General features: G+C 45.7%; 1 protein-coding gene across 1 annotated transcript in view; it reads right to left on the bottom strand.

Moving 5' to 3' along the window:
• Window positions 1-12,399: 12,399 nt before the first annotated feature.
• The window catches only part of SNX19 (sorting nexin 19), a 310,682-nt gene continuing 296,087 nt past the window's right edge, over window positions 12,400-26,994 (bottom strand). Inside the window, exons 9-11 of the mRNA XM_069614129.1 lie at window positions 18,600-18,784; window positions 17,436-17,523; window positions 12,400-16,446 (exon numbers count right to left, since the gene is read on the bottom strand). Coding sequence (XP_069470230.1) covers window positions 16,362-16,446; window positions 17,436-17,523; window positions 18,600-18,784 — 358 coding nt within the window. The 3' untranslated portion in view covers window positions 12,400-16,361. The remainder of the gene's footprint in view (window positions 16,447-17,435; window positions 17,524-18,599; window positions 18,785-26,994) is intronic.

The following is a 26,994-nucleotide window of genomic DNA, read 5'->3' as shown; positions in this document are numbered from 1 at the left end:
CCTTGTCTGTTAGAATAGTCATTAATTGGATAGAGTCCTGTCTGCACTCATCCTCTATTCATTTGCAGTAAAACAGGTCATCCACGTATTGCATCACCGCACTTTCGAGATCGATATTGCCTAGAGATTGATGGGAACTCACAGTACCCTTGAGGCAGCCTAGTATGTTTTAGTCTTTTTTGGTGAAACCCAAATGAAGTCAAGTCTTGGGAGTGCAACGGGGTTGAGAAAAATGCATTTTTCAAATCGATCACTGTGAAGTATTGAGTTTCTACTGGGATACTACATAATATTGTCGCTGGATTAGGAACTAAAGGAAACTCAGCATCTACAATCAGGTTAAGAGTTGTCAAATCCTGGATAAGTCTCCACGACCATCCTAATCTAATCAGATACACTGCGGTATTACATGAGGACTCTGATGACACCAGAATCCCCTGATTCGTCAGTGCTGAAATAGTCCGAAATATACCCCCCCCCCATCAGCTTCGAGACATGGGGTACCACTTTGCTTGGGGTAAAATTGATCCTGGCTTAAGCTTTATTTTAACCCCCCCTATCCCCTTCAATAAAACTACGTCATAAGGGCCTGTGGTCCATAAGGCACTCGGCACCTTTTCAAGATCCTCCTGAAAAAATGCTGGTCATTGCCGCATTATCACCATTCTCTGTGGGACTTCCATTTTCTCTATCCATATCCAGTATTTAATGCTCATGAAGAACACTACTTCATCATTGCTTCAGTCTTCTCCAAACGTATCATCATCAGTTATTTATTTTACTTGACTTTTGTACTTAGGGCCTTGCAAGCATGGGTGGCTAAATCAAAGATCCTGCACTTTACACAGACGGGATCCGTGCTGGTTCCAATACGACCCATAACTTCAGGGTCCTGGACTCTATAATAAGTGAGACACAAGAAGCAGGAGGGCGGACGCTATATGTAATCTCTGTGGACTTTAAGGCAGCATTTGATGGTGTCGATCGAACAAGACTTTGGGGGAAACTAAGGGAATGAGGATGCCCGTCTTGGCCTCCATCACTATACCCAGGCGGGGGGTCGACTTACAGAAGATGGCACGGTCACTGCACATGTAGATACTTGTAAGGGGGTGAAACAGGGATGTACCTTTGCCCCCTTGCTATATAATTTATATATGTCCGATTTGCCAGTATGGTTATTACCAATGGTTGGCTGCTGCCCGAAGCGAGGAGGACGTCTCATCCCATGCCTACTTTACACCAAAGCCATGTTTAACGCATTGTGTAATTATGCGTTGGAAAACAAGCTTAAAATAAACATGCTGAAAACTATAGTATTGGTGGTGACAGCTAAAAAAGTGAAGTGCCCTAGTTTTAATACCCCCCTGGGTAAGGTGGAATATTTAGCTTCTTACCCTTATTTGGGCATCGATATACGTTTTGCTGCTGCTCATAAGTACGTAGTTGAAACTAAGAAAATAAAGGCCCTCAGGATGACACAGCTGATATCTAACTTTGTGAGAGAAACAGCAGGGTTTATGTTTGATGGAATTATTATATTATATAAACAATGCTTTTGCCCCATTGTGCTATATGGAATGGAAGCCTTGGCATTGAGGGACCTTGCATGGTTGGATATTGTAGAGGGGCAGTTTTGGAAACAGATCCTGAGGCTTAACACTGCCACACCAGTGCTATATATTAGACTGAAACTTGGGCTGACCTCGCTTAAAGGCGAGTTGCTGATGAGGCGAGGGCTTTTGCACTTGAAAATCCACTCCAAACCTAAATGTTAACTGCTCCGTCTATTACAGGTGCCTGGCCGTAGTAATGACAGTTTTGAGGTGTTGGCAGCCAATTTATTTAAGAAGGTCGGATGGTGCTCAGATTACTCTAGGGGAACTACTTATGACATTTTAAAACACATTTTTACAATAAAAATTAAAGTGTGGGATAGGGCCAGCAACTACACCCATTTCGAGGTATTACATAGCCACATTTATGTGGCAGGAGTAATGCATATATATCGACTGCCACAGCAGTACCTAAGGCAGTGACCGAACCTGGCAGTTTTGTTCTTTCGACTAAAGCTGCACATCAACCAACTGCCAATGATATGATAGGTTATTTATAACGCGCCTAATACTAGAGGTTTCTAAGCGTGGACCCGGGGCTCAAAACTGTGTTGCTACGTTTTGTCTTGCTTCTAAGAAATTGTATATTGAACATTACACGATATTCACTGCATATCAAGCTGAGTTAATAAGAACTGCTTTGTTTTTTCAAAATGCATATGTCCCGACGAGGTGCACTAGATGGGTATGGTATAAATCTGTCTAGTTGCCCGAAACTCGAGTAGACATCTTCACAGAGCCCACTCTTTTCAAAGATGGACTTAACTTGGGTTTATATTATTAAAAAATGTGGCAATTGACATATGTTCGTAAGCAAGCACTTTTTTGAACATTTACCTATTTTTGACTTCTTAGAAAAGAAATATTATCAACTATGTATTTTTAGTAGATAAAGGAATTAGTCTTAGCAAATGGGAGTTCTGACTACAGAACAGAATCATTTAAACTGCGACTTTTTGCACAAGTACGATTGGTTGTTTGTATGAATGGGGATGAAAGTGGATGTGAGAAATGATGTGTGAGATGTGATCACTGGTTTGATATGATATGTATTGTTCTAGATATGTTTTTCTAGATTTGGTTTTTAATTGATATGTCAAATGTGTGTACATGCGTTTCTTAGTAAATGTTTTTTCATGATGAAATTTGACTAATGAATAAAATAAATGAACTTTAACATATACACTGTCTCTTGTCTAGAATACATGCCCTTTGAGTAGGGCCATCCATTTGGAAGGGATTTTGTGGCGTGCTTTACGCATGAATTGTATAACTAATGAACGGAGGGCTTGCACTTATCTACGGATAATTGAAGTTTTGTTTTGTCTTTGCTTCCAAGGCGAGCACGTTGCCGCTGAGCTATCCTCCCGAGACCAATGTTGGTATTAATTGGTGCGCAACTCAGGCTACCTTTAAAGGAAAGGTACTGTCGTATATGCAAGAACCCTGACAGAGTTGAGACAGTGAGAAATATTTTGACGGAATGTGCTGCCCTGAGTGTAGAATACATGACAACCCTGGCCTTTCAGGAGTTTCAGGATTTTTAGCTACTCCCTGGCTTCCGAGAACCATTAGTAATTTTATCTAAGGAAATGTACTATGCTTTTGTAAAGGTTTTCTGGTAAAACCAAAAACAAATAAATAAATAAAAAAAAAAAACATGACAACCCTGGGCCATTTGGTACCCGAATATGATTGTATTAAGGGTGATACCTTTTGGAATTACTGGCTGAATACAGATAGCCAAAGAGCGTACATTGCCTTGTATCAATTGTGGGGAATAATCAAAAAGCGTTTGCCTGTAGTGAACTAGATGGAAAACCTACAGGTGTTCAACACAAACAGCCTTATATTTTCTTGATAACAAAGACTGGATGTGCTCAACATGCTTATAAATGGCTAAATGTTTTAACGTACAACGTTTTAATGTCATAAATAGTTTTTAATGTCTTAAATGGTTTTAGTATGTTTTAGGATGCTTAAAACGAAAGATCGCATTTTAACAAGAAATTTAATGTGTGACTCAATAGTTGTGATTCAGTGTGATATTCTAAATTGTTGCTAGATTATGTATAAGTGAAAAAAAAATTGTAAAGTTTTTATGAAACTAAAAAAATAAATAATGTTATTTATTCTATTTATTTATGCATTTATTTCAGCGCACAAAGCCCTGGGGCATCTAGGCGCTAGTTACAGAAAGTGCATGGTATAATAGAGAAATACATAACTTCACAAAGTTACAGGCGTAAAGTGGTGTGTACGCAACTGGCAAGGCCAAACCTCATAGTTCGGGGGCTACACCAGGCTGCATATAGGACAAAATAGGTAAGATAACACAGATATGCACAGCCTCACCTCCAGGAATGAGGGGCGCCCTCTATCAAGCTCCATGCAGTAAGGACACGGCAGGTGAGTGACAAGTAAGCAGTGGGGAAAGAGGTAAGATCTCCCACGTAAGAAAAGGTGTACCGCAAGACAGTAAGGGAACATACTGGACAGCTACAAGACCTGGCATGTAGTCGACAGCAATATGGTAGGCGATCAGGGCCAGGAAGAAATGTCCAGAATAATCTCAAGGAATATGCTGCGCGCGTCGACAAAGTATTATCGGGCTGACCAAAGTGCGCTGTAACAGTGAGCATGAGTGACCTGTGGAGCAGACAGAAGGTCGAACAAGCCAGCAAGGACTAGGTCTGTCCTTCCTTACCTCATGAAAACGGAGAAACATCATGCGTTGCAACAGGTGGACGCGTGCAGCAAGTCCACTTATTTTGCGTCGTCGTAAGGTAGCGCCGAAGCGCCTGAAGCACCGGACAGGGGAAGAACCTGGTCCTTGGCTGCGGTCCTCAGCTGTGAGCAGGCTTCACCATGCAGGCTCACTGGAGGAGGATGTAAGCATCTGATATCCCGACCAATCCGCATTTAGCAGAGGCGGGATTGTAGAACGCACAACCAGGTAGAAACAAGTGGGCCTGAGGCGGCCATGATGAAAAGGAGCAGAGCTCCATAGGGCACAAAGGAAGCCCTGCAAGGCTTACCTAAAATAGGTTGATGAAGTGGTGCATAACGCTGGAGGATGCACTCGCTGTGGCCATAGATTAAACAACAGGCCCAGACAGGGAAAGTACCTGGTCCTTGGCTGCAGCCCTTAGCCGGCTTCGCCATGCCGGCTCACTGGAGGAGGATGTTGTCATCGGATATCCCAGCCAATCTGAATTTAGCATAGGCGGGATTGTAGAATGCACAACCAGGAACAAACAAGTGGGCCCTAGACGGCCATGATGAAAGGGGGCTGCGCTCCATAGGCCACAAAGGACGCCCTACAAGGCTTACCTAAAATAGGTTGATGAAGTGGTGCATAACGCTGGAGGATGCACTCGCTGTGGCCATAGATGAAACAACAGGCCCAGACAGGAGATGAACCTGGTCCTTGGATGCGGTCCTTAGCTGTGAGCTACCTTTGCCATGCCAGTCATGTCAGTCAGTTTGTACCCTTTCTCAAGAGCTATCAATGTTCTCCATGGTCGACCCTCATCGTCTACTCCTTCGAGCATTGCCATTTCTTTTCGTACTATAGCTGCTTCCAATTCTATTGCAATAGTCTGTCTACCCTCCTCATCCATACGTATTTGTGGTCTAAACAAAAACTCATCCGGTATCCTCACAATCTTTCCTACCAGGCCAGGTAGCCATGTCAATAAAATGCTTACTCTGATGTGTGATCTTGGGCAAAGCCCTCTCTGGTCTGTGTGCTATATGGTGGAGGATAAGCTGTCCCACCTCTTGTCATTCCCTTGGCTTCCACATACACACACAATATGTCCTGTGATTCCACAATTTCAACATGCTGGAGGAACCTCCTGTTAATCCCTCTTTGGTTATATCTTCCCTGAGGCTTTGATTCTCATTCTGTGAATTTTGAAACCTGCCTTGATTATTCTGAAATTCACCTTCTCGTCCTCTATAACCCATACCTCTGCCTCGTGGCGTAAACTCATACCCACCTTGCTCCATCAAATTATTTGCCTGAGATGTACCTATTGTTTCCTGCATTCCCAATCCTTCTCCGCTTGTCAGTACCACCCCTTCTATGGCACACTTTGAGGAAGCCAAGTTAGTTCAGTAAAAGTTGTCAATCTTCCTATTCTCATCTTTCTTCATGTTTTTCTCTTGTAATAACTGACAATAGTGCACTATCGTCAACTGTGTCTCAGCCCATGGCTTCGCCTCCACCCCTACTTGTTTTTCATCTGCCTCTGTACTGGGTCAGGCAACCCCTGACATAAAATATGGTAAAATAATGTCACTGTCGTTTGCTATGGCTCTCGAGTTTCAAGTTGCCAGTTCCCCTGAATATCCTGAATCTAAGCAATAGGATCTTCATCTTCCTTTATTTTATGTGTCATAATTGCAACCATATCCTTTGTGTCAGGTTACTGTATCCTGAGAGCACTCCAAACGTCTGATCTACAATTATTAAACAACGTTCCATCATGCGCTGTATTTTGTGCAGTCACACTTGATTATCCTGCTGTTCTCCATATGTCATCAGCCTTCTCTCCAGGAATGGCTGCCAGGAGACTTTTTCTGTCTCCTTTCGCCAGCATATTTCCTCCTGTCATTTTCTCTAATTTGTATATCCATTTCCCAGTCCCCGAATTCAAACTAGGGAACTTGCATTTTAAGTTATCCTTGTCCATGGAATGTATTGAGGTCTTGCTCCCCCCTTCTCTAACAGGGGGAACTGTGTAAACCCCATCCCATAGTCGGATCCCACTATTAGTCTATCCATGACAAGGATAATCGTACCTGTCTTTGTTCTTGTCAGTACTGACTCCCCATTCTCACTATGTGATCATCCTCAGGGACGCTCAGGATATGCTATGGGATCTGGCGTTCTATCTTTAGGCTATTCCAAATCTGACCATCTCACTTCCTGATCTTTGCAGGCTTCCTTAATGGGTGCACGCACACCATCCGTCTGCCCAAAGACCGGACTCTCTTTCCTCATCTGACATATCTAGGCCCCAACTAGTGTGACTATCATCCCCCACATCCATGTCTAAGTTCAGTCTGCTAAAAGACAAGGACTGACATCCATCACTGAACAGGTTTCCCTCCTCACTTTGTGATTGAGGAACTGGGGATCGATCACCATTCCTTCAAGTTCCATACTCGCTACCTCGTCTTAACTGTTGAAATACCTTATCGATCCTTTCTTCAATGCTTTCTGCACCAAATCATTGTTCTTCTAGCGCTACTCTAGTTACTGCTGGCGTTATTTCCTTTATCGGAAGAATCTCTTCCACTCTGTTCCACAGTATTTCTGGGCTCTGCGTCATTTGTTCTTTTCGGATGAGACTTGATTTGAAACCTTGCTGTCTCCTTTTTTGTTCTATTTCTTCATCTACATCCCCTTCTAATTCTTTCTTCCACTTGCCTTCATTCTTCTCCTCTTCTTACTCCTTCCCTCCGTCACTGTAATCTTGTGTCCTTTAGTCTTTGTGCTTCTTCCTCCTCTTTCTTTTCTTTGTCCCTTTCTTCTATCGCCCTTTGTCTGTTGTCATGCTTTCTTTGTTCTTCTGGCCATTCTTCAATTTTCTCTTGCTCCTCCTGATATATCTGCTCTCGTTGCCCCCTGCTTTTCCTTTTTTTACTCATCCTCTTTCAATCTTTTCTCTCATTCCTTATCCTTCCTTTCTTGTTCGTCCTCATCTTCTCTTTGCCTAACCTCCTCAATACTTCTTCCATCTATCTAGAGTAATATCTGTCCTCCCATCCGTTTGTTTTATACGAGCACTACCTCATCAGCCTGATCTTTTTATCCTTTCCATCTCTTAATTTCCCTGTCTATTTCTGTCAACAAATTTGATCTCTCACCTTTTTCTTCCTTATCTTGTATAAACTTATAAATCTCTTCCTTTCTTTTATTCCCTTCCGGACTATCGTCGCAACTGTAAGAGGGGGTTCATATATTGGATTACTGTACCCTGGCGCTGCTCTTAATTCATTTTAAAGGATACACTCCTATCTCTTCCGTAGCAACACTCTTTTCCTCAGGCATGCTAAGGAGAGCTGAGGACTCGACACCTTCCCCCTTATGCTGATTAAGCATCCACTCCTCAGGTGGCGGGTCTTCTCTTTTCTCTTGATACATCTACCAGAGCCCTAAAATCGTGAATGTTTTCTCTAATTTCTTCCCTGTGTACCCAGCGTGCAAGTATGATATATGCTATGATAGGTTATTTATAACGTGCTTAATACCCAAAGGGTTAGAAGCGTGGACCCGGGGATAGAACCTGTGGTGCTCCATGTCGTCTTGCTTCCAAGGCGAGCACGTTGCCCCTGAGCTATCCTCCCGAGACAATGTGGTCATGTGTTGTAATACCGCTCATGACAATGATCCCCCTTGTGGCCGTGGCATGGACATTTCACCTGCTGTGCCCTTTACCCATTCTGCACTGTACTGTTTGAACTTGTGCATGTGCTTTGGCAGTGTCTTGCATAGGTGCATGAGAGGCGTATCTCCCACAATGACAAGTCTCAATTGACCATCAGTACTTACCAGGCCATTAAATAAACCTTTTACCTTGGCTTAAATCACCACTTTTCAACATTTTTAAAAACAACAAATATGAGTCAGCACCATCAATTGCTGCTCAATCCTCTTGTTTCAATGGCCTATCTATTCTTTTGATTGGTGTCAATCATTTTACTATGCTTTAAACTTACTGTTATTTTTTCAACTCTTCACAATCTCTATCGCTCTTCGATATTTTACTCAACAGGCAATATTTAGGCTCGTCAGACATTTACACAGGTCACTTCTTCCCTCACCTTTACCTTTTTACCCTGTACAGGGTTTAAGACATCAATTTATGCAGGCCTGACTGTGTGTTTTATATTGCACCCTACTCCCACACTCTTGAATTATGTTTCTTAGGCGGCCTCTCTTATCTATACAATTATTTCCTGTTACTCAAAATTATCACAATCCCGTCCCTTTATTTGCCATTCCCCTTGGTCTACTCACCATTCGTTAATCGACTCTAGGCCTTCGGTATCAACAACTCCTCCAATCCGATCACTTCGCCGTCTCTCCACAGAGCCCCCATGGAAACCGGGCAGGGATTTCTTCAAGGGGGGACCTGTCCACCATTTCTGGGCTTCTTGCAAGTTTATTTCTATTCAGCCGCTCTCCACAGGAAACTGTGCAATCTTCCAGCTAATGGCAGAGGATGCCCGATCATCCGAAAATCTGGTGCTGAACTAGTTTGGATCTTTCGAACAGCCCGCACCGCTACCATGTGAGCTTAGGGCCCTTTAAGAACGTTCATGCAATGGGTGGGATTACACAGAATACCATCTCATGAAGATGGCAAAGTACTGTTTTATTAACAATTATCTAAAACAGGGAGTTACAACAAACATACGCTCAATTTCTCTCAGCAATCCTTTCACAAAACAGAGGTTATATATCAAAAATATGTCAGAGGTGATGCCATACTACGTGGTAAATAATGAAAAACCTACTAGAGGATGGGATTGGCTTAAGGGGAACATCTAAGTATATTATCTATAGGAACTAGGATTGTGATTGGCTGCCCACTATTAGGTGGACAACATATGCCTACCTCTAAAACATGTAATCTTCTGAAACATTAGATACACGGTTTCTCATTGGTTTTCAAACTATAAGGTCCTTCGTTATATGGACCACTACAATTGGTTGGCACGCTTGTGCCATGTCTGGAACATTTGGTTCATTGAGCAGCACACAAACCCATACCCAGGTGCAAGGAGATAGGGCATGACACTACCTCCCCATACAATTAGCCCCACATCTCTCATCACCCAAGCCTTCTGCCAAGGAGATTGTCTTTGAACTTGGCATTGCAAAAGTATCCTTGTCTTCAGAATACACTGGGAGTGCAAGCTCTCACTATCGTGTTCTGGGACTCAAGTCCGAACTCTATTTTCATCCTTGACTCACGTTACAGGAGAGTACGATTTGGTCCATTTTGCAGGTTTTAAATGCTCTAAATGAATACAACTCAGCAGTCTTGATGTTCTTTCTTTGCACCTTAACAAGAGATTATTAATCTTTTGCACGTTCACTCCTTTCCAGAATAGATAGCCAACCTTGGCTGCTTCAGTCTGGACTCCAAGCCAGGCAGCCTCGCCATGCAGCTCCACGATTCAGCTTATTCTTGCTGTGACACAGTTTTCCCTATTCTCTTCATGGGTCCTGGTTTACTAAATTCTTGATACCGATGTCCAGCTTCTGTACAATGGTGGATTTGCCTGCATTCTATTCACTACATATTTCCAGCTTCTATGATGACGTTTCAGAGTCTGTACACTTATTGAACGGTTGATTCTCTGCAGCACTTTGTGCACTTGTAATCTTCTTTTTCGTATTTAAAAGTTTCTCTTGATTCTTTCCTTCATCATTAGTTTCTGTAGGATCCATACATACTCTTCAGCCAGTATCTCGGGAGGTCATATATGTCTCTTGTGATGTCACAAGCTTCTTTCTTTGCACATGTGGTGCTGGGCATTCCTTTGTGCAGGAGCACAGGATATCCTGATCCTGGATATTTCTGTGCTTCTGCTTGATGCTGGAGATCCCCCTGTGCTTCCACCTGATGCTTGAGATCCCTCAGTGCTGCTGCCGGATCCTGGAGAACTCTGTGCTCCTGACTGATGCTGGAGACCCCTCCCATGCTCCTGCCTGATGCTGGAGATACCACCATGCTCATGCCTGATGTTGGAGATCCCGCTGTGCCCCTGCCTGATGCTGGCGATCTGTGCTCCTGCCCGATTCTTTAGATCCCTCTGTGCTCCTGCCAAATCCTGGAGATCTATGTGCTCCTGCCTGATGCTGGGAATCCCTGTGCTCCTGCCTGATGCTGGAGATCCCCGTGCTCTTGCCTGATGCTGGAGATCCCTCTGAGCTCCTGCCTGATGCTGGAGATCCCTGTGCTCCTGCCTGAAGCTGGAGATCCCTCTGTGCTCCTGCCTGATGCTAGAGATCTCTGTGATCCTGGAAATCTGTGTGCCTGCCTGATGCTGGAGATCCTCTGTGCTTCTGCCTGATGCTGGAGATCTCTCTGACCTCCTACCTGATGCTGGAGATCTCTTTGCACATGTGATGCTGGGGATCCCTTTGTGAAGGTGCGAAGGATATCCTGATCCTGGAGATTTCTGTGCTCCCACCTGATGACAGATCCCTCAGTGCTCCTGCCTGATCCTGGAGACCTCTGTGCTCCTGCCTGATGCTGGAGATCCCTCCATGCTCCTGTCCGATGCTGGAGATTCCTCTGCGCTCCTGTCTGATGCTGGGGACCCCTTTGTGCTCCTGCCTGATCCTGGAGATTTCTGTGCTCCTGCTGGATGCTGGAGAGCCCTCTGTGCTCCTGTCTGACCCTGAAGATATATGTGCTCCTGCCGGACCCTGGACATCTCTGTTCGATGCTGGAGATTCCTCCAGTGCTTCTGCCTGATACTGGAGATCTATGTGCTCCTGCATGATGCTGGAGAATCCTCTGTGCTCTTGCCTGATGCTGGAGAGCGCCCTGTGCTCCTTCCGGATGCTGGAGATCTCTGTGATCCTGCCAGATGCTGGAGATCTCTGTGCTCCTGCCGGATGCTGGAGATCAGTGTTCCTATATTATGCTGGATATTCCTCTGTGCTCTTGCCTGATAATGGAGATCTCTGTGCTGCTGCCCGATGCTGGAGATCCCACCCTGCTCCCGCCTTATGCTGGAGATCCCTCAGTGCTCCTGCCTGATGCTGGAGATCTCAGTGCCCCCGCCTGATGCTGGAGATCCCCCTGTGCTCCTGCCAAACCCCATAGATCTCTGTGCTGCTGCCTTATCATGTTCTCATGTATATGAGTGAATTTTCAGCGACAAAAGAACAAGCTACTTACTGATCGTACCAACTTGAGCAAAGAAAGTCAGGCAGCTGCAAATCTTTCACACAGCTGACAATCTTCTCCTGCACGGGCGACGTCCAGAGTACCTCCCATTAGCACCAATGGGGAAGACTGTAGGCATGTTCTCGCTAAGCATCAGCCTGCTACTTCCACTATTACCATCAGACAACTGTTTAATCATTTGAGTCAACGAACATTACCTGCGATGCTGGACGGCTTCTACACCACAGAGAAGATGCCAGGCTTTGGTTTCCTCGACCATGGCTGCCGAGAAGAAACAGGAAGTTGGTGGACAAAAGGAGGGTATCTGGGGGAGTCTAGAACAACCAAAGGCTGCCAGCATGTGGGTGGCTTGGTGAGGCAGCCAAAGAACATCCCTTAAATACTCAAGGCCTAAGGGTCTAAACATGCTGAGAGACGTCACAAGCTGCTCTATAGGTCCCTCTACACTGAAAAGTCAACTTTGCGGAGGCAAAGAAAGTAATGGCAGTGAGGGTTCAGCAGTGAAGAATAATTGAGCACTGCTACGCTCCGAGTGGTAGGGTTAAAAGCCCCAAGTTGGCTAGGTTGTGCAGTAGCTTACATAGGGTATGGTCGCTCTGCCAGCCTCCCCAAGTGATTGCATGGCATTTGGAGGGCACGGGTAAGGGATCAGATGTCTGCATACGGAGCAGCAGCAGTGCACGAGGGATTCTGTCTGGGTGTCAAATCAAACAGCTGGGGTGCTTAGGCCATCACTGAACTCTACTGTAATGAACGTGAACGTGTATTCCTGAGCATGCTTTCCTCTACAATGCACCCGCTAAGGGAAACAGAACACATACACGATAAATAATAGCCAATTGTTGAGTGCAAATACAAGCATTTATTGGTAAGAAAAGGGTCACAAGTCTAAACGGATAGTAGTATTTACAGCTCTTGTGATTCTTTGCACCACTGGAGGAGTGACACATTCTGGACCTCACACAATGTCCAGCTGTCCAAGGTGTACAGACATCAATCAGATGCAGAAGCCAGGAGCAAGCATAGTAGCATTAAGCTGCACAGAGTGAGATTTCACCAAATGTCTGAAGGCTATGGATATCGGCATCAAAAGCGGTTGACAATACATGGACGGGTATACAGGGGTGTGCCAGACCGTTGACAGAACTATGGGTGTGGAAGTGATGCAGCGATGAAGAGCCAAAACGAATGCATGGGAAATCGGAATGTTTGGCTGAAGCAGTGAGAAATCTACAAACAAGGGCCTGACACATGCAGAGATAAGTGGGATGTGAAGTACACAGAGATGTGTAGGGTCTGAAGCATGCAGAGATAAATATGGTGTCAAGTACACAGCGATAAGTAGGGTCCGAAGCATGCAGAGATAAGTAGGGTCAGACGCATGTAGAGATAAGTAGGGTCAGACGCATGCAGAGATAAGTGGGATGTGAAGCATAGAGAGCTAAGTAGGGTGTGAAGCACACAGAAGTAAGTAGAGTCTGAAGCATGCAGAGATGTAAAGGGTCTGAAGCATGCAGAGATAAATAGGGTGTGAAGCTTGCAGTGATAAATAGAACCTGAAGCACAGAATTAAGTAGTGTTTGAAGCATGCAGAGAAAACTAAGGGGCTGAAGCACGCAGAGAAGTGTGTGAAGCACACACAGATAAGTAGGATGTGGCGCACACAGAGATAAGTAGGACGTGGAGCACACAGAGATAAGTAGGGCGTGGAGCACACAGAGATAACAAGGGGGTTGAAGCCCATAATTAAATAGGGTGTGAAGCACGCAGCGATAAGTAGGGTGTGAAACACACACAGCTAAGAAGGTGTGAACAACACAGTGATAGGTATGGCCTGAAGCAGTGAAAAAAAGTGTGACGTACACAGAGAGAAGTATGGTCTGAAGCACACAGAGATGGGTAGGGTCTGAAGTACACAAAGATATGGGTGTGAAGCTTGCAGCGATAAGTAAGGTGTGAAGCACACATAGAGAGGACTGCTGTGAAGTATGCAAAGATAGGTAGGGTCAAAAGCACACAGAGATAAGTAGTGCCTGAAGCACACAGATAGGTTGGTCTGAAGCACACAGAGATAACCAAGGTGTGAAGCACACATCGATAAGTAGGGTCTGAAGAACACAGAGCGGTCTGGTTTGAATTATGTGCAGAGATAGGTAGGGTCTAGAGCACGGAGAGAGATGTATGTTCCAAAGCACACGGATATCAGATGGTCTGAAGCATACAGAGATAAGTAGGCAAAGGGCACAGGTGTATCCACACGGCTGGACCAGATTCACAGTCTAGAGATCTGGGGCTGAGGCAGACGGAGATCCAAAGAGCCAGCCCTGAACTGTGGAGAGTTAACATTACTCAATACACTTGCTTCATGGGGTTCTTCTATATGGGCACCTGCTGTTTAGGAAACATTCTGGTTATCATGGTGTCCAGGATCATTGTTGGCACTCAGTCTTGACACTTGACTTTGTTCAGCAAGAGTTGCTCAGCCAACCGTAATCACAGCCATACCCATTTGACATCTTATTTAACAGGAGCAAACTAGTCAGCTAAGAAGTATGACATTGGTCGGGAGGAACACTTTCTGATTTACAAGTTATTGGTTTGATGCTTGACACCAGGAATGCAGATTTCTTTGGGAATGCCAGTGTCATGCAGTGCATTTCTTGAGATGCAGCTCAGGGTCTAGTACCTCATTTGAGGACACAGTACACTGCTGTTGCGTTGCCAGTCTGGGTCCCACCTTTATCTCTGGCAGAAATCAGGAAAGGCCTATGGCTGATTTCACTCCCTCGATATCAACCTCGTTGGCTTTATAGTCTGCCAAGGTCATCCGTGCCCCGTCATCTTCAGAATTGGTCACTTTTCTTTTCTTTAATAGCTCTCAGATCATAGAGGTAGATGTTGGACTGTGGCCATTGGTTCAGCAGAGACTGATGGTCACTAAGAGAACCGTACAAGCCGACATGCCTCAGAATGGTCTGGGATGCCCACAACTTAAGAGATGAGGATGGATGGAAGCGGCCGCTGTGACCATAGGTAAAGACAGCTGCTGGTTGGAACACACACACCCAATGACTTGAGCAGATTTTGATGAAAGGAAGGGGGACTTACACTGGACAATGGATCAGGAAGGAATGTACACCTCATTGCTCAGCTGGACAAACTGATGACTAGACCGATCTGAACAACTCTTTCTGATACAGAGATGAATAGATCTATTACAAAGTGCTTGACAATTTTACGTGGGCAAATTGCTTTTTAAAAAGATGCCCATGGGCAACAGGCCAGGCAGGTAACCGATACCAAACGCAGGCCGGAGAGGATAAAATAAGACATGTGCATGAACAATAAATAAAATGAAGTGCTTTGTGTCTTGATTAGCTTGCTCTTACTGGTAGTTTTGGGCAACATTGTATAGCCTCTTTGTAGGTGGGCACTCAAGTGTCACTTTCTCCAAGGGAGAACCCAGTCACTTACAAGCAAGTGTCATACACGGGCACCTGCAGCTGAATGTTAATTGCCTGTACCAACTGCAGTTTTGCTTTCCTCCGAAAACAACCATACATACTACTGGACGAGGAACAATTTTAGGGTTTTGGTGCAACAGGCTGAGACTATCAAGCAATGACAGAAGGCCCAGGCTCAAAATACACAACACAAAAGTGGAAAGCGGCAAAGCTGCTCCAGGATAGAGCGTGCACTGGAAGGGGTAGGTGCCAACATGTGCCATGTAGGCAAGGACAGCATGAGCTAAACTGCAGCAAAGGAGAGGGTAGACCGGGGAGGACAGACACATGGTAGAATGTGGTAGTGGGGGAGAATGAGTTGATCTGGGAGAGAGTGGTCAAGAGGAAAAGGGAAGTTAACAAGAGCACTGGGAGGCTGGGCATTACTTGGATGGGTAACCCATCCCAGCAGGAGGAGGACGACGACGCATGCAGCAGCCACAGGTAGGAATGGTCATCAACTTGGCAGTGAGTGGAAATGAATTAGTGGGAGAGCAGTCAGGGCATGAGACGCTTTCACATAAGCAATAGAATACTCTGCCGCCCAGGCTTCCAGTGTGGATGCGCTCACTGATTGTGTCTCGCGCAAGTTCTATAGAGTTGATTTGGCCAGAACAAGTCAGATCACTACCCCAGACTTGAATATTCATCAGATGTGTAGATCCTCCAAGCAGGATCTTTGGTACAGAGATGAAAAAGCAGCACTGTTGCCTAGCATTGAGGTGCTACATCGAGCTTGTCTAACACTGAGGAAGAGACTGACTCTAGCAAAGAGATGAAGGAAGAGCTCTGGCCCAAACACTCAGGTCTCTCTTGTCCAAAAGAGAGTAACCACCCTTCACAAAGGAGCAGTGAAGCAGAGTCTCCTTGGTCCATGGTCTTACGTAGCTGGTCGCGGTTTTTAGTGACTCGCTTTGCCTTGGGCCTCTCAATATTTAGGCTCCATCTTACTGCGACAGGACAGTGCTCTCGTCCAATCAGGAGCCGAAACTGAAGGAGTTCCCTTTCATAAGCCGACCTTCTGTGGGGGTTGTGCAGCCTGGGCCACGCTAGTCCAATCCTTTTCATGGAAGCAGCGTCATAAGAAAGGATGCAGACAAAGGAATGGCACTGCTTTTCTAGGATGAGAAAAGCGTGAGGCGACCACAGTGCAAGCTCATCTAAGGCAAGCCAGCACAGTCATCCTCATTCCTTACCAACGAGGAATACAAACAAAGGCAGAGGAAACATGTAGCACGGGGGACTTCCAAGAGCGACCACGCCGTCTTCCTTTCTTCACAGTGACAGAGCCACATGTCTTACACAAGTCCGGTGTAGGAGTCTTTAGAAGGATCCAGCACAAGGACGTCTAGCAGAATATCCCACACACAGAAGACAAGGTGCCTAGAAGGACAGAGGAAAACAGAGAGGTTATACACAAGTGGAGCAGACTCACAGATGAGGAGAATTGTGTTGTATTTAATGCCTCATTAGCGCAGAACATGGAGAACACAACTGTGGTGTGTGTTCAGACTAGCCCCCTTGAAATGCCCCCCTTTTTATGGTTTATTTCTTTTATTTTTATAAAATCTGAGTTCCTGATTTCATGTTATGTAATCCTCCATTTGTTTTACTTTTTAACCCCATTTTAGCCTACCTTCACTGAGACCCCATTTGCGGTTATTCCAAGTCGCCCAATTAAGCAACATGAACTTCCAGTGGGATGGCAAACTTCCTGGCTGAGAGAACAAATGCCATCCTCCAATAGAAAAATATTTAGCTTCCCCCATGGTATGAGCAAAGAAAGTTAGTGGAAAACGTGCAGGGGGCAAGACAGAAATTATAACAAACATACCATTCTTGGCAAGAGTATTTCTCCATAAAGGAAGTTTCTTTTGCAGATTGATGAAATATGGAATTATGTATGCAATGCAGAAACCTGTGCATAAAAGCATTACTTGACTAGAACATCCTCTGATGCCCAGGCACAGATGGCATTCAACACCCCAGTCTCTTAGGGCGCACATACCATTCTTCTTTGCACCCCTTCTAGTTTATGTTGTCTCTAAGCGGGCATTAAGGGCAAATGAGAGAAAACAAAGTAAAGGTCCCAACCTGAAGGGGGATAATCTCCTTAGAACCATATTTTATTTAATGAAATATACTTTAGTGGAAGGCAAAGACAAAAGGACCTCTGGCACACCCCTTTCAGGTCGACCATACCATTTGCTTGTAAAGACTCCCATAAATCATGCAACATCCATTTATTTCTGATGCATGAGGCCATCCATGTACTATTGATGTCGGAACCACATAGTTCTGTTCAGTCGCTGCAGGTCAGCACTGCGATGCACGTTTGTCACCTCTCCGCAAGTTAGAAGTGCTCCCCCTACCTGTTAATCGAGGGCTGCTGCAGGGATTCCAGAACTAGCTCCCAGCTGTCCCGGCACTTGCGCACCCCAAGAGCTTCCACCAGCAGGTCTGTGAAAAAGAAGGAAAGCGGGAGGTCATGCTTTAAAATCAGAAAAACCCTGGCTGATAAAGGTAGAAATGAACACCACCTGCAGGTGACGCGCACAGCCAGACACTATAGTCATGCACATGCTCTATCCAGCAAGTACTTCATTGCACATCACTCATATGCTCCTCAACGCTGGTCCCGGAGACTTCCCAACACTACCCGGCAAGTTCCTCAACAATGCTTCCAGAGGCCCTCTGCTATTCCCTTCACTTGCCTGCCATGACCCATGGAATCACCAACCTTTTCCCAAGGGCTTTCCTATATTCGGACTATGGACCCCTCCCCACCGCACTCCGAGTCTAAACCACTTGACCAACACATTTACCAACTGTGATATGCAGGCCCTACAAGAAGAGTTCCATTACACAGGGTGATGCAATAGCCAGAGGGTGTGATCGTCATGAACCATGTGTGTGCTCCACAGGATGCACAGTTTCAAACATTTCCATGTGAAAGCAGAATAAGCCATTCAAGCCAAGTCACACACAGCACAGTGCTGCCCAGTGGCCATCCCTGGAAATTCACCTCCAGTTCAGAGCCAGATGGACAATGCATTGTGGGTAGGCCCATGACCTCAAATGTCAAGCCTTTGCTCCAGGAAAATGTCTTTCTACATGGCACTGGTCTTTTATACATAGCATAAGCCTTTCATAATTAAGATGAATCTAAATGTTTCAATGAAGTTTCCGCAAACTCTTCACCCCTGGAGTAACAAAGTATATATCTTTATGTTAAAAGAACCCCACAACTATGCCAAATACGTACCCAGCTTAACACTCATGATGACTACACACCTTTGTACTATCTTCCCAATAAGATACTCCCACGGTATTATCATGGGTCGAGCATCACTGCAACCCTTGAGAAACCTCGTCCGGCACCCCAGAATTATCCCCAAACTCCCAGAAACTTCATCTACTGGATGCATCTGCAGCCAGTCTGCTTTTATGGAAGGCAGAAGAGAATACTAGGACCAACACAGCTCTTTAGTCTATCAATGTATCGGTCATCAGTCTGTCTGCAAGCAGGAACTCACCCGGGAGAATTCTCATGAGGCTTTGCAGGGCTTGCTCCCGGGCAGCAACTTTCTGCTCCTGTGTTCTGGATGGACGTGGTACACTGCGAAGGGCACCGCCAGGCCAGATGGACTGCTGCAGGAGGCGCAGGTAGATCACCCACCGCTGGGTGCACGTCAGATTTCCCATCTGTACCTCCAGCCACCTGTGGAAGGAGAGGAGAGTGCGAGAGTTAGCACGTTAATAGCGACTTCCGGATCCGTCAATACTATGATAATTTCCGGAACAGATGGGTCAGAGTGGTGTCCATGTAACAGGTGCTCTAGAGCACTCTCAAAGTCGCAACTGTTTCTAAGAGAAGTGGGCGAGAAGTGCAAGAACACGAGAAACAGGATATCTGCAAATGAGATGGGCGAGTGATGGGGCCATTTAATAAGAAAATTACCGCTCTGCCAATGTTGGTGATCTCCAGGAGAGGCAATTGACAAAAGTATGACAAAAACAACATCTGCAGAGGGGTGTGAAGTCTGGCCATTCGAAATATGCCTTACAGCTGTACCCAAACCATGCACACTAGCGGTGGATGACAAGCGTAAGAGTACCAGAAACATAATATGGTCTAAAGATATGGAAAGGGAGAGAGTTATAGCCAACAAAACAAGTGCTTTACTGCTCTGCCAATGTCCCCACTATGCCCAAGAGAGGTGGGAGAGAAGTTCCAGCGGGTGGGGGAAAGGGCTGGCAGCACCTCATCTGTGTAAATGTTTTGCTGCGCTCACCTACAGAAGAAGAAACATGTTGTCCTACAGGCCATCTGGAGAGAGAAAGAGAGGGAAAGGTATGGCCACTAGCACACATCTGAAAATTCTACCTCTAAAATAACCAACTGCAGATGAGATGGATTTGAGAGGTGAGATATTCTGTGGCTCTACTATGGTCATGGACTAGCAGAGTGAAAGAGAGACAGGTTTCTGGTGCAGTCATCATAGAAGAGCCTTGGCTGTGGCATCTGGACATGCCATAATGCTTCAATTCTAGCAACGTATTAAAGACTGAACTGGAATACCCAAGGAATGATATTAGTAAATGCCAGGTAACTAAATAGAACTTAATTACATGTGAGGAGTCAGGAATGAAACTCAAGACACACTGGGTTCATGATTTTGGCCATTGATTTATTAATCAAAAATGAGTTTGGAAAAAGCCCCTCTGTCCCTGCTCTAGAGGTATTTTCCATATCGAAACAAATCTAATGGGTCAGTCCTTTGTCAGAATGTTCAAACAACCAGTCCTGGGTTCAAAGTCCTATTCTGACCCTCAAATTCTAAAATCAATTCTAAGGTGAAAGGGAAATGTCTCTGGCCTTGAAAAGTGTATAAAGGTTCAAATGAAGAAATGTTACAGGTAGATGCAGTTCACAGTTCAAAAGGGCAATTCCCTTCCCCTGGATTTCTCTTCACTCAAAAGCAGTACCTCAAGTTTCCATAAAACAACAGAATTGGTATGCAAAGTAACTGGATAGACAGACAATCTGATTGACTGGTGTACTCTCCTGCCAGGCTTCTTCCAATCCTGTATATGTTTCACCCACACTCCTTGATTATCGCTTGTTATATCTTGGTCATGATTTTGTCATGTAATCTTATTGCAACTATTGTCCAGATTGATCTTGCCTGGCACACTCTTGCCAGGGCTTGTCATATGTAAACACTTATGACTTGCGAATGCCTGGAATATAGGTCTCCTGCCAGGGCTTTATTTGTATGCAAACCACTTATTCTCATATACTTTCTCACACACTTGTGACTTGAAATGTCCGATTTACTCCCCTGCCAGGACTTCCTTTACTTGCAAAACACGTGTTCTAATATACTTGGTTTCATACAACATGAAATGCCTTGTATACTCGCCTGCCAAGACTTCCTTTATTTGCAAAATATTTGTTCTCATATGTTTTAAATTACTTCCCTGTAACTATTGTTATCCAGCATGGGTCTGCATGGAATCACATGCTCAGAATTATACCCAGTCAGGCTGGGAATCCTTGGTAAAAGAAAAACAGTTTCACTTTCACTTCAAAACTGTATTTCTCCTCTAAACCAATCACTGTCCTCTGCGTCATACTGCCCCCATCCTGTGGCAGACCTCCCCCCAAGCTCCATAACCCCTGGTAGCCATCTTCAGATTTCATAAGCACATAAAGCGGCAATATGAACCAAAAAGAGCCACAGAGGGGAAGGAGGGAGGGGTTGCATGCAGATCCATGCCAGACCCATCATGGAGAACAATAGTTACATGTAAGTAACTTAAACCTACTCCAGCATGGGGTCTGGCATGGATTCACATGTTCACGAATAACAATTGCAGAGCAGTACAGAAGCAATAAACACTCAGTTCTGGAACAGACTCACCTCAAACAGGTTGGGTAGCACTGCTTGGAAAACTCGGGACTCCTCCCAGGAATCCCTGTTGATGCAGTAGAACCTCGTGAAGGGTTGCGTGGACCTCCACGAAGCAGCCCTGCAAATGTCGAGCAGGGACACACCAGAGAGAAACAGTAATTTCTGTGATGGCTCTGTTGGAGTGGGCTCTTAGCCAGCATGGCAGCGACCTGCATCATGCAATGTTGATGACAGTGCATGATGCAGCTGGAGAGCCACCTGGAGATGGAAGCCTTCGATAAGGCCTTTCCTAGATTTACAGGTCCAACATGGACAAACTGGGAAGTCTTCCGACATTTCTTCATACATGCCACGTAGAACTTCAAGGCATGAGCAACATCCAGCGAATGAAAGGCCCTTTCCGCTGGCGACGATAGATTCGTAAAGAAGACCAGCATCACCAAAAGTTAGTCGAGGTGGAATTCCGATGGTACCTTTGGCTTAAAGGTGTGGTGTGTACCCAGTACAACCCTTGACGCGTGGAAAGACAAGTAATGCTGCTTGCAAGACAGGGCCTGAATCTCCCTGACCTGCCTGGCCGAGGTGATAGCCACAAGGAAAGCAGTCTTCTACAAGAGAAACTCAAGTGGGACCTGGCGCATAGGTTGGAAGGGCGCTCCCATGAGCTTAGCTAGCACTAAAATTGAGCACCCAAGCCGGGGCAGGAGCCTTCACCGGAAGGAAAGTCCTGAAGAGTCCCTTGAGGAACTCCTTGACGAGTCTGTGAGACCACAGCAAAGGTCTGCCCGGAGACCTGGTGTACCTGGATATGGCGGCGAGATGCACCTTGTTAGAGGCGTGAGCCAGTCCCACCTTGGCCATGGTAAGCAAGTATGGTAGAAGTTGCAGGGCCGTGACATGCAGCAGGGTAATCTTCTGAGTCCGGCACCACATAAAGAAGCATTTCCATGTATGTCCTTAGCACAGGGCTCTGGCCCTGGCCAGGATGTCCTTAAAAGCATAACCTGCAAACTCCAGGGCTGTAGGAGCCATGCCCTCAGGCTCAGAGACTCTGGGTCATGATGCAAAATCGCCCGCCCCCTTCTCGCTAGAGGTCCAGGGACAGTGGCAGCCTGATTTAACGGGGCAACTGGCAGAGGCAGCAGGTCCGGATACCAGATTTGTCTCAGCAACACTGGGCGACGAGTGTACTTGTTGAAACAGAGGGTTGGGAGGAAGGGGGCTCCAAAGGTATGCCCAGGAAGAAATCTTAGGTAACATTTGGGGGTATGGGGAGTCCACAACTGCCAAGATGGTGATTAATGTAGCCACATGGAATATGAGGGGTTTTAATACCCCTAATAAGCACGCAACTCTTTAGGGATTTGCCACGTCTAAACGTGCACCTAGTCGCCCTCCAGGAGACGCATTTGCTGGCTGGGGATCAAGGCAGACTCCAGAATAGATCATATCCGCATCAATTTCACTCATCAGCAGATGGAAAACCTGCTGGGGTGGCCATCTTGATTCACAGAGACCTGGGATGTACACACAATAAAACCAAGAAGGGGAGCGAGGGGAGGTATTAATATTGGCTTTGTCCCTACAAGGGAAGCTGGTGACTATAGTTGCCTTCTATGCCCCGAACGCCGTGCCGGAAACGTTTATGTTGCAAATTCTGGAAGCGGTAGGGGAGGGTGGCCAGCGAGACCACCTTCTTGGTGACATGAACTTGGTTATCGACGGGGCCCACAAAAGATCCTCTCCGGCCACTTACTCTGCGATAGTGGTTGCTTCCCAGAAACTAAGATCCTGACTTCATAATCTTAACCTGGTCGACGTATGGCGCACACTTCATCCCACAGATAGAACCTACACCTGTAACTCCCACGTCCATGCGTCGGCCTCGATGATAAACTACATCTTCATGTCTTCTGGTCTAACCGGATTAGTCCTGTCTGCAGATATAGAGCCAATGACCCTAGGAGACCACAGCACGGTCATGGTACACCTTGGGGATTGGGTGGGGTGCCACACGCAACGACAATGGAAAATGCCCCCGGGGTTCCAACAGGATCCAATATTTCTACATGAACTAAAGTAGGGGATCAGCGACTATTTAAAAAATAACGACCTGGTCGACACGTCATATCGAACCCACTGGGATGCCCTTAATGCAGAAGCTCATGGCAATATAATTACAAATGCAGTAGCAGTGAAGTGTGTGCGGGGTCTGGAAGAACAGCGGTTCCTCCAAGGATTAAAAGAGGCAGACAAGGGATATAGCAAACCCCCGACTAAACTTAAAAATACTTACTATGGCGAAGAGTCAACTGAAGCTCCTTAGGTCACAAAGGACAGAATGCACTCTTCACCGCCTGCGACACGGGTACTATGAGCTGGGTAATGTGTCAGGGAGGATGGTCGCTCACCTTCTTAGGTAGCAGGCCAAATCGCTCATTCATACAAATCCTGTTGATGCTCAGGGCAGATAATGGGCCGATGGAGCTAAGAAGAGGGAGTTTTTCTACGACTTCTATAGCTCACTTTACACTTCGAGCGGGTCTTGCCATCAAGACCAAGTCGTCTACCTCAATGGGATAGGGATCTTCTAGACTACCCCAATCGACCCCCGTTAGGTGATCCAGGCTATACAAATTTTGAAGTCCAATAAATCTCCTGGCCCAGATGGCTTCACCCCCATCTTTTATACAACACTTGCCCAACTGCTGACAAAGCCACTGATGGATGTTTTTAATTACATCCGCGGGGGGGGGGGGGCATTGGGGGAGTTTCCCAGAATCTAAGAAGGAGGCCCAGGTAGTTCTTATACCCAAGCCGAGGAAGACTGCAACCAGTGCTCCTCCTACAGACCAATAGCCCTCTTAAACCTGGATTCCAAAATGTTCACTAAAATTCTAACGGGTAGGATGCTGTCAATTATTGACCCAGACCATTCAGGGTTTATTTGGGGGAGGGGCCCCTCGGACAACATTAGGTTTCTGCATCTAGTGGACAAGTCGGGCAGAAATCATCCAGATTCCCACCAGCTTGCGCTGGACACCAAAAAAGCCTTTGATACGGTTGAGTGGGGATGTTTGAGGGAGGTCCTGGTGAAATGTAATATAAGCCTTAAAATGCGACATGATTTTAGCCTACTATGCTGAACCGTCAGCTTGTCTACGGGGGCACGTGACAAGGGTGCCCCTTGTCGCCCTTACTTTACGCAATGGTTATGCAATCCCTGGCTGTGAGTATAAGGGTGAATCCTCATATCAGGGGTAACATTTGGCAGGGCATAAAACAAAATAAATCTGTCTGGGGATGACATCATCCTGTCCCTTTTCTTTAGATTATTTATTGGGCGAATCCAAAGTGGCTGGAGGCATATAGGCGCTGAATACCATCAATGGCGAACAATCAGGTTATTGGGGTTTGGCCCGTCACTTTATTTGAATAGATGTATTTTAATTTAATTTTTAAACACCTCAAGTGTCAGGCAATTTCTTAAATTTCAAGGTAGGGCATTCCATTTAGACGGGGCAGCAGCCCAGAAAGCACCCCTTCTAACTAACTCCAATGAGGTTTTTGGGACTTGAACATTTTTAACACAGTTTGAACGAAGGGTGCATACCACCTGTTTAATTTTTAGTCTATTGGCAATGTAGGCCGGAAAGGATCCAGTAAGGGATTAATAGGTAATGGTAAGCAGCCTGAACTCAATAATCTCTGCAATAGGAAGCCAGTGTAACATTCTTCTTATCTGCGACACATGGGCAAACTTTCGTAAACCCATGATTGCTCTAATCGTGCTATTTTGCACCACTGGAAGTTTTGCTAGTTCTGTTTCCCCACTCCCATGATTAGAGAACCGCAATAGTAAATTTGTGCAGAGACAATAGCTCTAGCAATAGTTTTGCAGCACTTTTGAGATAGGAATGGGTGAATGTGCGAGAGCAGCCTGATATAATAGGCCTGTGCTGACACCAGGCTGTTAAATTTTGCAGACCTACTCAATGTATGATCAAACATTACTTCTAAACATTTTTATTTTTTCCTTCGTCGGAATGTCATGATCCGCAATGCGAAAAGATTCATACTCTGGCGCGAGTTTAGCAAGTCTACGTCTAGCTCCAAATATCTTGAGTTCTGTTTTACCATGGTTCAATGTCATACCACTCATGTCCATCCACTCGTGTATGAGGTCATATATCTCCGGTACTGCTAAGGTGCCCTTCTCATAGTTGCCCGTTAGGGGATGAGGCACTGGGAATCGTCCGTATAGTTTGAGAAGCAGATCTTTTTTTCTTCTAACATATGAAAGAAAGGTGCTGTAAAAAGAGGATATAAGACTGGAGAAAGCGTGGCCCCTTGAGGGACACCATAACTGTCTGAAACAGGATCTGCTTCTGCTTGGTTGCTACAAACCCACATAGTTCTCATCCCTAAAAAGGACTGCATCCAGTTCCTTGCAGGTTCGCTAAAATTAGCTATGTTCTGCAATCTGTCCAAGAGGAGAGGGTGATCCACTAAATTGAACACAGCCGATAAGTTCAAGGACATCAACAGCATTGTTGTGCCCTCATTGATGTTAGTCATCATATTAGACTTTAGTTCCAGCAGCACTGATTCAGTGCCGAAGCCTAGCCGAAAACCCGACTGACCTTCGTTCAAAATTGGGTGATCTTGTATATAGCATAAAAGTTGTTCATACGCAACTCTATCCATAATCTTTGAAATGAAGGGCGAATAGGAAATTGGCAGATAGTTGGATCCATTTTTGGGGTCAAGATCAGGTTTCATCAACAAAGGGGTGATCCATGAACCCTTCAATCTGGGCCCTGGGGATTCAACCGTGGCTACCCAAACATAGGAGAGCGCAGGGGCTGTATGTAAACCCCATTACCAGGGCCGTGCTGGAGTTATGAGACAAATAAGTACATCAGCCGGGGCGTGCTCTTTCCCGTCACCGTTCAATCCACTAATTCACAATGACGACCGTACCCCATGGAAAAAGTGGGAGACTTCTTTGTTAATGGGAAGATCCGATCAATCGAAGACTGCAAAGGGGAAAAGGGATTTCAGGAGGTAGACTGATTTTGCTATCTCCAAACGAGGCGCTGGGTTCTCCACCCTACCATTCTGGGACCAGCAGTTATACAGCTCACCCCTTTGAAGCTGGTCTTTCAGGAACCAGCCAAATCAAAGGGGGCTGAAAATATAAGGTTATCAACACGCTGACATTCCCCAACCAAAGGTCTCACTGTGATGGATGGGGGAGGGAGCTGGAGATGCGATTCCCCTGAAGGAATAGGAAAGGATATATAGGGGGGAACTCCTCTACGGCTAGCAGAAACGCAAGAACACTTTTTGACCCTGTCCCACCTGCACCGGTCCCACCCAACCCCCTCTAAGTTGTGCTGGAGGAATTGTGGGATAGAGACAACCACACTTCATAATATATGGTAGTTCCCAGGATTACAAAACATTTGGCTCGAAGTTAGGTTGGAGCTGAAGGAAATCCTAGCGGTGGAGGTACTAGGGGACCTCAAGCTCCAATCCTGGGTTTCGGTGCCTCGCTAGAACAGCAATGTACGGTAGCAGAGGGCGAGCTGCTTGTGCACCTACTATTATCAGCCAAGTTATCAATTCTCCATTTTTGGAGGATCACTGTGCTCCCCTCTGTTACGCTATATGCTATGGCGCGACAAAGTGTCGACCATTCTTGCAATGGAAAGACTCACCGCTAACATGAAGAACTCTCTTCTTCCCTTCACGGCTACTTGGACACCTCTCCTGCAATATATTCAAAAAGGTTTCAATGACCTTCTGTTGCCCAATTCGATTGAAAGCCCCTAACCTGGTTGAGCAGCCCTAAGGTACGCTCTGCATTGTTATCATCACTGCTGTCACTATGAGCTTTCTCGATACCCTGTTGAAATACGTTTGCCATTTGAATGTACTCCTGCAGATGGGTGAGGGGGTGGGGGGAGTAGTGCAGTGTGGGGGGGTTGAAAATATGGCATGAGGTTCT

Source organism: Ambystoma mexicanum, chromosome 9 (assembly GCF_040938575.1).
Source record: "Ambystoma mexicanum isolate Mex_15411 chromosome 9, UKY_AmexF1_1, whole genome shotgun sequence".
NCBI classification, from domain to species: domain Eukaryota; kingdom Metazoa; phylum Chordata; class Amphibia; order Caudata; family Ambystomatidae; genus Ambystoma; species Ambystoma mexicanum.
This window is presented reverse-complemented; position numbering and strand designations above follow the sequence as displayed.